This window comes from Artibeus jamaicensis, unplaced genomic scaffold (assembly GCF_021234435.1).
Source record: "Artibeus jamaicensis isolate MK-2021 breed Jamaican fruit bat unplaced genomic scaffold, CSHL_Jam_final contig_923, whole genome shotgun sequence".
Classification (NCBI taxonomy): domain Eukaryota; kingdom Metazoa; phylum Chordata; class Mammalia; order Chiroptera; family Phyllostomidae; genus Artibeus; species Artibeus jamaicensis.
In genome coordinates, this window is record NW_026522014.1 from 2,298,754 (window position 1) to 2,311,652 (window position 12,899).

Consider the following 12,899-nt stretch of genomic DNA (forward strand, 5'->3'; position numbering starts at 1 on the left):
TGGTTTTGGGGACATATGTCTTCATTTCTCTTTGGTAAACACCTTGGCATGGAATTGCTTGATCAAGTAGGTGTGTGTTTAACTTTATAAAAAAAACTCTCAAGGCTTTGTTACAGTCTGTACCAGAAGCATTGCCCTTTAAGGTGTGGTGAGTCTCTGTGTCTGGCCACTGTGTGAGTCAAAATGTAATAAAGAACTGGCGTCATCTGACTGGGTTAAGTTAGGAATGAAGACACAGTCATACACCTCACATCAGTATCAAGAGGTTGAGACTGCCAGGCATCACAATTTTACTGCTCCCCCTTATGTGCGTAACAGGTGACTTAGATTATGGTACACATAATGCCTGGCCTAATGTTAGGATGTCTAGTATGTTCTCACCATCTTAGGAGTGGTCAGATGTGGCACACACTGGCAAATGTTTGTATTTTTACCATATCTGTAATGAACATTTCAGAATTTCTGAGATGAGCTAGCAAAATGAACCTGCTTCATACACATTGAGTGGGCAGTTAGAAACTTAATACAATGTTAAAAGAATAAGGTAAAGTGACATTATGAGGGTAACCTGTGGATATTGTATCCTACCAGGCATATCTTGGTCTTTGCACATAATTCAGATACCTTTCAAATAATTGCAGACCACACAGATATTTCCTGTTAAATAAATATCTAGCTCTTACTAACTTTTCTTTCTGGATGGACCTATAAATTGTATGCCATGACTCCCTTTGAATGCTGTTTTCCATTTTTCTAAGACTGTAAGAACAAGAATCTCCTGTGGCTAGTTAGACTCAATATCCATCTTCAGTTTTTGCACACACGAGGCTCTTTGAAGAGCTGGCTGCCTACAGGAACGGGCTTGTGTCCTGTGAACAGCAGGTACAACATTGTCAACTGTCTACCCTGCAAGGCCCAACTTTCCCACAGGGACTGGACATGTTAGGACAACAGAGTTTCTATCCACATAATGTTAAAAAAAATTGGTTACATTCAGAGCATGTGGGTACGCTTTGTTTATCCAAGGGCTACTCAGCTTTAAGCAAGCCATTCACTTGTGACTTCTGTTCAGAATTTTCTTCCTTGTTGTTACATTTCTCATTGTTAAGTGTGTATTTGGTAACTTTAAGTACTGTTCACATGATTGTAAATCCCACATTAGGTGTGTATTCTATATCACAGGTATTTCCAAACTGTATACCAGTTATCCCTTCAAGAGATATACCAAGCTTAATATGAGTTTAGTTTTCTCTAAGCCAGTCTCTTTATTCATCTAGTCATATATTTTAAAGAAATATTGAAAGCATGGTTAATATGGGAAAATAGATGATTATCTCCCAAGGGATTTGGATGTGAAGGGTCTGTACTCATTCACTCCCAATGAGCTATTGTATGGTGGCTTCATAATGCGCCCTGAAAGCTAACCATGTTCAAAGATATTTTGGCTTTTAGGTCGTGCATCTTCCTGAGTATCCACTCAGGAATAACAGTTTCTCTCTCAAACAGCAATGAAAAAATAAAACATTTCAAATTGTTTGAAGAAACATTCTGGGGTGTAATTTTTTCCCCTCAGTTTATACTTAATTTGGGCATGAGTATGAACTAAGAAAGCTATGGGTTTGTTTCGTTGTGTTTTCATCTAACTGTTCAGTTCCCTGTTTCAAATGTGGTAGTTAGCCTTTTAACTATTAAAGAAGTAATGTTCCTATTTAAAACTGTATCAATAAATGATACAATGCAGCACAGCTACATGTGAGGATGAATACTAGAAAAGGGGTAAACACCACAGTGTGAGAAAAGCAGGTCGTGTGGTTAGGAGAAGGGGCTTGAATTTGAGTATCACTGAATAAGTTTCTTTAAGTAAAGACTGAGATGGAGTGACACAGGTAACTAGTGTTTAAATTTAAGAAGGCCTAAGCAAAGTTGGTAAAATACACCCTTCTTAAATAAATAAAACAATATTTATTTAGTGCTTTATAAAAGTTAATTGCCTATAATCATTGTATAAACAAAATGCTGTCTATCCTAACAATGAAATGTAGTGAACAGTAAAAAGGAATGAAGTATTGATACCCATATATGACGCTACATGGATGGACCTTGAAAACATATTTGCAAAACACCACATATTGTATGACTCCAGTGATATGAAATGCCCAGAATGGGCAAATCCATAGAGACAGAGAGTGCTTGCCAGGGGCGAGGGGAAGGGGCGAATGGTGATAGATGGTTAATGGGTACAAGATTTTTTGGGGTGCTGAGAGTGCTCTAAAACTGATGGTACTGATGGTGCTGTTGATATACTAACCAACAATGAATAGTATACGTTATATGGGAGAATTGTATGGTATGTGAATTGCTTCAATAAAGATGTTTAAATTTGCCTCCTAAAAGACCCTACTGAGTGGCAGACATATAACTCATGATGTCCATTTTAATCCTCATCAGATGCCTGTGAACCAAGTTTATTTTGCTCATCTTGCAAATGATAAAACCAGGATTCTAACTTGCCTGTGTGTCCTGACTAGATAGTGAGTTAATTTACATATGTGGGTAGAGCTGGTAATTTGCAGAGTAGGTGGCGCCTTGAACGGCTGCAGATAACCCGAGGGCACAGAGTCCTCATGGGTAGAACTCGAGGAAAGGTATGGTAGGATTAACAGGTAGTATCACAAATAAATACTCAATCTTACAATTTCTTTTTCTACTTTATTTTTCCCAGTGACAACTCACAACAAAGAAAGAAAGAAAAATAGAGAGAAAAGGGAAGGAGAGTCAGTTAAAAATTATTGCTTTAATTTTTAATGGTCTTCTCTGAGCAGAAGTTGGATGCCAATAGTTTTGAAATACAGATGGTGAAAATGGGATGAACTGGAATTGAAGGCAAAGTTTTCCTGTAGGTAGTACACAAGTTCACCTTTGAAGAAAGACTAGGTGTTATTGGGGCGGGGGTGAGTTAGGGGCCTCTGCTCCTTCTCTTTTGTCTCAGCTTGCAAGAGATGAATTCAGACAAGAGACAATATGTATAGTGGAAATGAGATAGCAAGTTTATTTATGAAACACACTTGAGCAAAGGGCTGCAAGAGGGTGCCTAGCTAGCCTGAGTGCCCCAACTGTTGGGGTTTTATGGCTTTTATGCTTGTAAGCAGCTTCTAGGTTCCCCCTCCTTCTTCCCTTTCCAGACGTTGGAATTAAAATACAGTTTCAAGAGCTCCCTTTCCCAGATAATGGAAATGACACATACAGAATTTCATGGGCTCCCCTCCTCTTGCACTATCATGGTTTTTCAGAAGAGCAGGCAGTCTTAGCTGACCAGGCTCAGGGCTGCAGAGTCAGTGAATAAGACATGTCTCCCTGCCTCTCTGCCTTGGTTTGCTATCTATCCTGCCTAACATGGCATTTTTTAAGCACTTTAATGGGCTCTTTGATTCTAGAAGAGTAAAGCCCAGAGTACCTTCTGAAATGGGGAGATGAACTTCTCTGGATAATGATGTAGAACCCTGCCCTCATTGTGGGTGGGATGACATCCCTGCAGTTTATATTTCTTTTCAGAAGCACAGTTCTTTCTGGGGCCCTTAGAGGGTTGGCACCCTAGTCTGTGAGTGAAGGCTTCCTGTTTAGGGGTTGTCTCATCTGGGAGCATTGAGCCAGGGCCACCCTACATCACAGCTGTTGAAAGGGGGCTGAGGAGAGGGAGGCCCCTTGACAAACCGTGTATGGGAGCTGGGCCTGTAAACTTGGAGGGAACTCATAGATAGCAGGAACACATAACAGTTTTTCTTCCTTCTCTTATAACTTTGTTTCCTCTCATGTCAAGCCTTCAGCTCAGTGTTGCTAAGTACTGTAGCCTGGATTTAACTGAGTTATGAAGGGTTAAGGGTCTGGCCTATGAGGATTTGGGGAAGTGAAGCCACTTGGGAGAGCCCGCTGCCAGCTGTACAGGTAATTGCAGAAGAGGGAAGCAGCAATTTGAAGCAGGATCAGCAGCTGATGTGGCTTCTAGCAACAGGGACATGTTTGTGGACCATATGAGTACTTCCCAGAGGTTCAGAGGAACTGGTGAGAGGAACCCAACTAAGAAACAGCCATCTAGATGACAAGAGGAATTGGGTTTGAGGCCTGGAATTTCTAAGTTACATTACAAGGAGATGTAAAATAATGGATAAATAAATATGTATTTAATTAGTATTCAATTTATGTTAGCGTGTATTTCACTTCATAGGCAATAGATGCCTGCTAAAATCCAAGCCCTAGAAAACTGTTTGAGGCCCTTCTGCCCCGGGAAAGTCTAAGAACAAGCTTCTGGGATGGCCTTCCTGGTGCTGGCAAGTTCAGAGCACACAATATCATGAGAAAGTCATCTAATTGGGCAGGGTTTATATTGGTCAGGGAAGACTTCCTGGTGGTTGGTTACTAGAACTGAGTTGTGATGGAGAAATCAGAACAAGTGTATACTGAAAATGGATTAAAACAAGGGAATATTTGAGAGAGAGAGAACAGCATTCACAAAGCACAGGTTGAGAAGTAAAGAGAGTAAATTGGGTAGCAAATGAAAAAAGCCAGAGAGATGGGACCCAAAGAACAGGTGGAGGTAAAACTGTGTTGACAGGTGGCAAGAGTGGACAAAGAAATCATTTTATTTGTAAATGGGAGAAGAGGATGATGGCACTCAAGCTTGTGACTACTTAGTTGTCTTCTCTCTCCCTCCAACACAAAGCAAGGAATTGAGAGAAGGGCAAGGTATACAAGGAAATGGGTGTGTGTGTGTGTGTGTGTGTGTGTGTGTGTGTGGAGGTAAATAGTCACCTTCCACATAATACACATTTGCTGACACCAAGGGGAGGGAAGTGGCCCTCAGAGTGGATCTCTGAGCCAGAGTTCAGTAAGCTAACGAGGGGGGCTCTCTCCCATGTTCATTTCACATCTCTGCTTTCACAGTGAGTAAATAGTTCATAATTCAGAAAGTTCATAGTAGTGATAGAATTAAAACAGACTTTATTGATGTATAACCAGTAATGATGTGACCAGTGGACATGAATTGAAACCTCTTAATTAAATGTGATTCTGAAAGCACATCTTTAAAACATTAAAAATAGACTCCACTATGTGCCAAGCCCTGTTGTGTAGACATGTTTCATGCCCTACCAAGGCTTATAATTCATTTGGGGAGATAAAGCCAAAATGTGTGACAGAGTTAACCCAATAATGTCATCACAGAGCCACAGGAATAGAGGAAATAAGACCAGGGAAATGCAAATAAAAACATTTGAGCTAGTATATCTTATAAAACTTCTATATCATATGCTAGAGGGCCTTCAATGGAAAAGCCAAGGTAGAAGGACACTCTTTCTATGTTGCCACCACTTCTGAGTGGACCTGAATAAACGGATGTTACTGGTATTTTTATTTTTTTCTTTGTTCCATATTCGATAGAGATTTTCTTGCCTTCAGCCAGACCAGTGAGTCGACGCAGGAGGTCTTTGACTTCCTCTTTTTTCCATACATCTCCACTCTGCCAGAAGGAATTTAGATTTTGTACTTTCATGAAGTGCTGCTCTATCTCTGCCTTGCGAACAAGACTGTTGAGCCCCTTCCTCTTCCCCAGGTAGAAAAGTGTGCTTGCCTGCTTGGACCTGCACATTCTCCGGTACTCTCTATTGAAGGATCTATTTAGGGATGAAACATACTTTTCCATCAGTTCAGCATCTTCATCAAGCTCTTCATTTTCTGGCCAGAACAGCAGGCAGGCCAAGAAATAAGGGTCTGGATATGGATGACTTAGTTCTATGAATTGTAACACTTCTCGGAGTTGTTTTTTAAGTATGTTAAGTGGCTGAATGGACTTGGAGTTGGGTTTTAAACAGTTAAGAATAATGTTGGCCAAAATGAAATTTTGTTTCTCCTTTGCCAGCCGTTTTTGTGGATTTTGCTGAAAGAGGAAAGTGTACTGCTTCACTATGTTTTCCATAATGGTTGCAGCATCTTCGTGATTAGGGTTAAGATATTCTAGAAGTCCAGAAAATTTATCTGCTCTCAGAGCTTCTAGACTTTTCCTACAATTCTCCTCTTGGAGTAACTGACTCTCTTTGCTTCGTAATGAACCCAAAACTGAAGGGCAGAAAAGTTCCACATATTTACTGAAACAACGACTGATTTTCTTGCTTAATAAGATTTCCACTGTTTCTTTTAGGGTATTCCTTGTTTTTAAAAGAACCAAATAATCAGTAAAAAAGTCGAAGCACTTCTTCATATCTGACTGCAAGTTTTGTAAGTAGGATGTGAAATTGTTAAGAACCAAATAATATTCATTTCTTGGATCTGTAGGAATATTCCCCTTTCCTGATAAAAATGCTGCCATAGATTTTTTAGATGATTCTTCTTCTTTGTGGAAACAGGGAGTGAGCTGAAGAATCTGAATAGTGTAAAGACCAACTTCGACTTCACCCAAGAAGCCAGCCGTATTATACATGTCATATTTTCTTTGGGACTTCTGTGGGTACCATGTCTCTGTTTCATAGTCTTTCCTGTCAGTTTGCTCCTGGGATTTTTTGAAAGCTCTTGCTGCATTTTCAGCAGCTTCCAGGAAATGTGTTAGATCATTAACGGTGATATCCCTGCAGTTTTTGTTTTCATCCAGCCACCATTTGATTTTACTTTTGTACACCTGGCCAAGTGTATCTGAGATATAGGAGTTTTTAGGGGCTTTCTTCTTGGCCTCATTTGCCCAATAGAGAGCAGTGTCAAAGTCTTTCTCTTTAATGTAGAAATGTCTTGCTAAGGCCTGACAAATGAATGCATTCTGTGGGAAGCGAACACTTCCTTGTTTCAAGACCTTTTCGACTTCATCATTCTGTAAAGCTTCAATTAATGGAGAAAACAAAGTGTCTGTTTCATCTCCATACTCTTTGCGCTGTCTTGTAAGCAGAAGAGTTTGCACGTAGTGTTGGAATTTATCTTTTCCTATTCCAGAATCATAGAATAAATTCTCTTTCAATAATGTCAATGCAATTTGACATTTATCCAAGTGGTAGCTCCTTTCCAGCTCTTTGAGACAGCAACTGGCAACCAGAGGGTGAATGATGCGCACACCTGCATACCCGCCATATTCGGCGACTTCCGTGTTGATTAGAAGTGTCGAATAGGTTCCCATCTTGTCTTCTATGCTTTCAGGTTTCCAGGGAGTACGAGCACATGTGATTCCCAAAAATGTTTCACACTGTGACACTGAAATTGTAAAATCAGTAACATAAGAGTTGAGTAGAGCCAGGAAAGAAATAAGTTGCGCCTCCTTGCTGTCAATATTCTGTCCTTTTAGGATATTCTTGACTACATTTTCTACATATGATTTATCAAAATTTTCTTTCATGATCATGAAGGAATAAAAGTTTTCACAGTTCTTATGTTGCTTTTCAATTTCCTCAAGTTTGGCCTCAAAAGCTCTTTGTTCCTTGGCTGAAAGCTGGTGTTTTAGTGCAATACTGTCTGCTAATTTTGCACTTTGATCAGGATTCTGAGATCTCATGCAGTTTAAGATGATTACCAGTGTTTTTTCATATCTCAAACCATTTGCTACTAAAATGGAGTGGATCCTATCCTGTAGAATATAGACATTTTCCTGTTCTTCAAAATCATCCACCAGGAGAAGTACAGGAATATAATCCTGATGGCTGGTAGCCTTGTAGGTAAGCAACTTGAACACTTGTTCTGCAGTTTCTGCAAAATCGGTTCCTTTGTTTTTTAACACAGCACACCTGAAGTATTTCTTTAAGTCCCAGAGGACATTCATGGCCAATGTAGTACCCCCACAGCCTGGATGATGGTAGAGATTGATAATTTTTACAAATAATGGTTTAGGAGACTCTGCCCAACGCTGTATCAGATCTTTAAGGTTTTCGTAATTGTCTCTTTTGACAAAGGCTGAAGAATAGTTTTCAGAAGAAAAATAGAAATTCCACCAGGACACTTTGCCACCTCGATAAAAGTGCTCTTCTTTTGTTTTTTTGAATTCTTGAAACTTAGATTTGTTTTTCTCAATATCTGTGTCTTTACACTCATTTTCACAGAGAATTTCCAGTGCGGTCAAGATATCCTCTTCTTTTTTGTCTAAGATAGCGGAAGAAGATCCACAGGATGGCAGGAACCGTGTTGATGACTGAGTGACTGGTTTCAGTTTAAGGATAGTACTGTTTATCAATTCTAAATTTAAAGTGGAAACACTGTGGTCTTCTAATTCATCTGCAATTGTCAACCTGGCTTGTAGTAGATCTTTCCATCGTTGCTGAATCTGTGAGTTTACACAGATGCACAATATACTTTCCATTCCTTTGAGAGCTTGGTAAAAAGCAGAGAAGGTTTCAATGAGTGGATCTCCTGGGCTTTGCACTGGAGAGAGCAATAGAAACACTACCAGAAATTTCCCTTTTGTCATGAGATTTTCATCTGTGAGAAATAAAATCAGTTGCCTGACTCCAGAAGCTCTTTCTCTCTGCCATAAATGTGGTTCTAGAGGCTTATACCTCTCCTCTTTCAAGTCTGATCTGCCATTGCAGAAGATCCAGCTGGGTTGATCATAAAGATTCAGATGAGATATTTTCTCCCTTATGGTAGCTGTCTTTTCCTCATATTGACTTGGAAAGTGAAGATTCGCTACCCGGCTTTTTTTGTAAGCTTTGGCCACCCCCTTGCTCTCAGATTCAGGATCAAAGTCCAACACAGCAAACCATTTAATTTCCTTTAGGAAATCTAAGTTCTTTGTTTGGTTTGGATGGCATTTATTTGTTACAAGAATATACCAATTGTAGTATGAATTATCCAGTGACTCTCGGTTTCCTATGAGAAGTTTAACCAGCTTTTGTCCTTCACTCTCCTTCTTATTTGCCTTGGCCTCATACTTTTCTTCAGCTTCTTTTCTAGATACTGCTAGTGACTTTAACTTTTTAAAAAATGCTTTGAATTCCACATCCCGTTGCTTGACATTGGCCCGGATATCCTTAGAGCTAGCCCCTTCTCTCACAAAGAGTGAAAGTTCTTCGCTTTGTTTCCATGTTTCATTTTCAAGGGTTTGCATCATAATGTAGAAATACTTTTCTTTACATACAGAGTGTTTTGGAATAACATCTACCTCAATGACAAATCTGTCAGATGGTGTGTTGTCCTGCAGGAGGACTTCCACAAACCTTGGCTCCCGAATGCACTTCTTGGCTTCATTGATCTCACTATCTTCAAAATATTTTGTGATCATTCGATTGAAGTGGTCAATGAAAGCAGCTTTACTGGTGACTTTCACACCAACTATTTCTCCATGGGGTTTGTCCTTGACCCCAAAATGGATGGTGCCATTGGCACGTGAATTCATACAAGCTGATGCAAATCGGAAGACTTCATTGCTAAATTTCATCTTAATGTCCTTTTCTGTGGCTGTGTCTGTGTTTGTGAGGGCTTTGTACTCATGAATGGGGTCTATGAGATTGCCTGGTCCTGTTTCAGGTGGTAGAAGGTAATGTTCTATGTACTGATGGCTGCTCTGGGGCTGATCAAAAGGATGTGGCATACAAGTCAACTGCTCAGGTTTTGGCTTCTTATATTTTTTGTCTTCAGGGGTTGCTCCTTCATTTAATACATTTTCTTTCATAAGAACTGATTCTTGTTCTTTGGTATCTCTGGTCTTGCTGAGATTAGGATCCCTATTGGATGACACTGATTTTTCCTGTTCTTTTTGTGGCTGTTGTATCTTTTTCTGGTGCTCTTTTTTGCAGGGTTTTCTGTGATCTACTTGTCCAGAATTGTGGTTGTGATTTTCAGGGAGACCACTACTCAATTTGTCATGTGCTCTCTTTATCAGAAGTGCTGGGCCCCGTGGTAGCCCCATGTCCCTAAGATCCTTTTCAGTTAATTCCTGCAGGACTAATCCTGTCACTTCTTCATGGAACAGAATCTGTCCATATTTTTCCTCAATCTTAAGGTCTTTGGTTACCCATTGTTTCACTTGCTCTTTGTTCCAGTCTTTGGTCATTTCAGGTAGATTTACTTGTTCACCCATATCAGAGCTGCAGCCTTCTTCCTTGGAAAAAAGTAAGACAGGAAGTATTTTAGTATGGTACTTTATCATTGAAGTCATAGAATCAGTTATACATGTAAAAATTCACATAAACAACATAAACAAATATTGTTCAAGGTTAATTCTTATACTGCTTGGTACTTATTTTAATTGTTTTATATTTCCAGTTAGTCCCTTTGTTTCCTGGATGATTATAATGTAATTACAAAATAAGCACCAGCTTTTGTAATTGCTTACTAGGGTGACACACTCCTGCATCCTTGTTTTTCCTTTTAAGCTTAGCATGCTGAAAGGCTTTTTTTAAAGATGTAAATCAAAACCAGAATCTTAAATAATAGACAAATTGGTTCCCTAAGATGAATGTTGTGCATGAACTTTAAAAAATGAAACTGGATAAGTAGAGGTGGTTTGGAGAATAGTAAACTTCATTGCACTAGAAGGCTGGCCATTTTTCTCACAGGATCAAAGCCGTTGGTAAACACATAACCTGTTATCTTTTGGAAACCAAGGTATTAGGCTAACCAAGGCTGGAGCTTTGGGGGATGTGGTAGCAAAATGTTAGATAATTGATTTGGTTGCCTAATTCTTGTGGTGTTTAGAGGTACTCTAGAGTTAGCTGAAGTTCAAAGTTTCCTGGCCTGACTGAAATAAGGAAAATAGTAAGCATTTTTAACTTTATTAAAAGCATTTTAGCCTAAATTGTTGATATGAGACTAAAGAAGTTTTCACAGTTATGCACTTTGTTAAATTGCAAGAGCTGAGTATCCTTGAACACCCTAGATGAGGGGTCCTCAATCCTGGCTCAACATTAGAGTCACGGGAGACTCCACATTCAGATAGTCTCATTCATTTTTATAGGAGGTGGAGTGGAGGATTTTCTGGAGTATTCTATTGTGTAGATAAGGTTGGGAGCAGTTCTCAAAATGTGGTCTCTGGATTAGCAAAAAGCACCAGCCTCACTTGCTAGAAATGAAATTTTCAGGCTCCAACCCTGACCTACTACTCCAACCCCAAATCTGAATTAAAAAAAAAATGAATCAATAATGTTGTTTCCATAAGGGAAAACGAGGGAGGAAAAGTATTATAAGGATAGACTAAAAGCATTAAGGATCAGACAAAATAAAATATTGTGTAAAGGGAGGAAACACAAACATTTAAAAAACTTTTGAGTTTTTTAAGTGAGTGATTTAAGGGACTAGGTTTTAAAAACACGCACTGTATCACAAAACAAAACCTAGCCAGATTGAAAATTTGACCCATCTGTGTTTGCGACTGCTTGCAAAAGCTTCCTGTTGAAGTCTTCTGGAGGTCAAAAGTGAACAACGAGCTAAACTGAGGCCTCAGCCTGGAGCCTTATGACTGGCCAGAGAAGAAACCCATGCTCGTCATTTCTGGTGTGAATATCATAAGCCTACCCAAATCCTCTATCCCTTTTATAGGTGCACATCCACTGGGCATAGGAGCTGCTACTTGCCTTGATGAAACTTGTCTTGGTGCCTTAGTGCGTTGAATCCTCTTAGTCACTCTGACTTGAGTTTGTAGGGCACAACTAGTGCTGAGCCAGGTAGCTTTGAGAATTTTAAGCACCTGGAAAAAATGAGCATTATAAACATATTTCATATGATCAGTCCTCTTTACATGCAGTGTAGATGGAAGAGGTGCTAGAGGTCCACAAATATCAGTGCATATATTGTCACTAGAAATAAATATTATTTCACCTTGAATTTGTGTTATTTGTTTATTCATTCAACAAATACTTATTGAGCACCTGTTAGGCTTCATGCTCAAGAGAAACAGTGGTGACCAGAAGAAATGTGAAGTTCCTTCAGAGTACTTAAAATCTAATGGAGGAAAAACCACATATACACATAGACTCACTCAAAAGACTTTACTGCAATGGCAAGTTGTGATAAGTACTTTGTATAAGATATAGTAAAGGCCAGGGAACTGGGACCTGTGAGTAGGAGGGGACTATTAATTGGAGCACAGTGGGGACATTGGGCAGATGAAGTTAAAGGAGGACTGCTAGTATAGGGTGTGAGGCAGGTCAAGGGAGATAATTGTGGCATATGGAATCGGATCTGGTAGACTACCAAAGGTCTGCCTGGTGGGTATGAGGAGTATTGGTGAGGTGTTGCTCCAACCACAGGCAGCAGCTGCTTCTCCCAGAGCCAGGTACTGGTCCTGTCAGAGAGAGTTCTGGGCAGAGGACATCACAGACAGTAGATGTCTCCTTGACCCTGGGATCCTGGGAGGCTCCTCCCTGATCCTCCTGTCTCTCCTGCATTGGCCATAACTCTCACATCAGGTGAGACTGAAGGGAGGGGCTCTGCCTCACCTGTTTATAATGCACTGTATAGAGCCAATAGTATAAGCAGTTATTAGTAAACGTATTCCTAATGAAAGATTTTTTAAGTTACTGGGAGAAAAGGCAGAATAAAAAATATGACTACCATGTTATTTTAAACTTCAATGTTGAAATATTACTTCTTTAAGAATTTGCTGAATACTCACTTTTTATAAATTTTAGTATATTGGGTTGGCAAAAAAGTGTGTTTAGTTTTTTTTTCATAAAATAAAAGACATACTTTTCATTTTCACCAATGACTTTATTGATTTGGATATTTTTAAAATATGTTTTATTGATTATGCTATTAGAGTAGTCCCAATTTTTTCCCTTTTCCCCACTCCAACCAGTACCCCCATTTCTTCCAGCAATACCACCCTCCTCCCCCAAGTTCCTGTCCATGAGTCATGCATATAAGTTCTTTATTTTATTTTAATTTATCTTTAGAAGGGAAGGGAAGGAGAGAGGGAGAGAAATATCAATGTATGGTTGCTT

At 39.5% G+C, this 12,899-nt stretch overlaps 1 protein-coding gene across 7 annotated transcripts in view; it reads right to left on the reverse strand.

Annotated features, from left to right (window-relative positions):
* Window positions 1–4,978: 4,978 nt before the first annotated feature.
* SAMD9L (sterile alpha motif domain containing 9 like) overlaps window positions 4,979–12,899 on the reverse strand; it is a 48,534-nt gene continuing 40,613 nt past the window's right edge. For 6 of the 7 annotated variants that reach the window (XM_053655063.1, XM_053655058.1, XM_053655062.1 and 3 more), the window contains 2 exons: window positions 11,532–11,644; window positions 4,979–10,060 (listed from right to left, as the gene is read on the reverse strand). In XM_053655063.1, coding sequence (XP_053511038.1) covers window positions 5,282–10,039 — 4,758 coding nt within the window. In that variant the 5' untranslated portion in view covers window positions 10,040–10,060; window positions 11,532–11,644 and the 3' untranslated portion in view covers window positions 4,979–5,281. The remainder of the gene's footprint in view (window positions 10,061–11,531; window positions 11,645–12,899) is intronic. The other variant, XM_053655060.1, reaches the window with a different exon arrangement.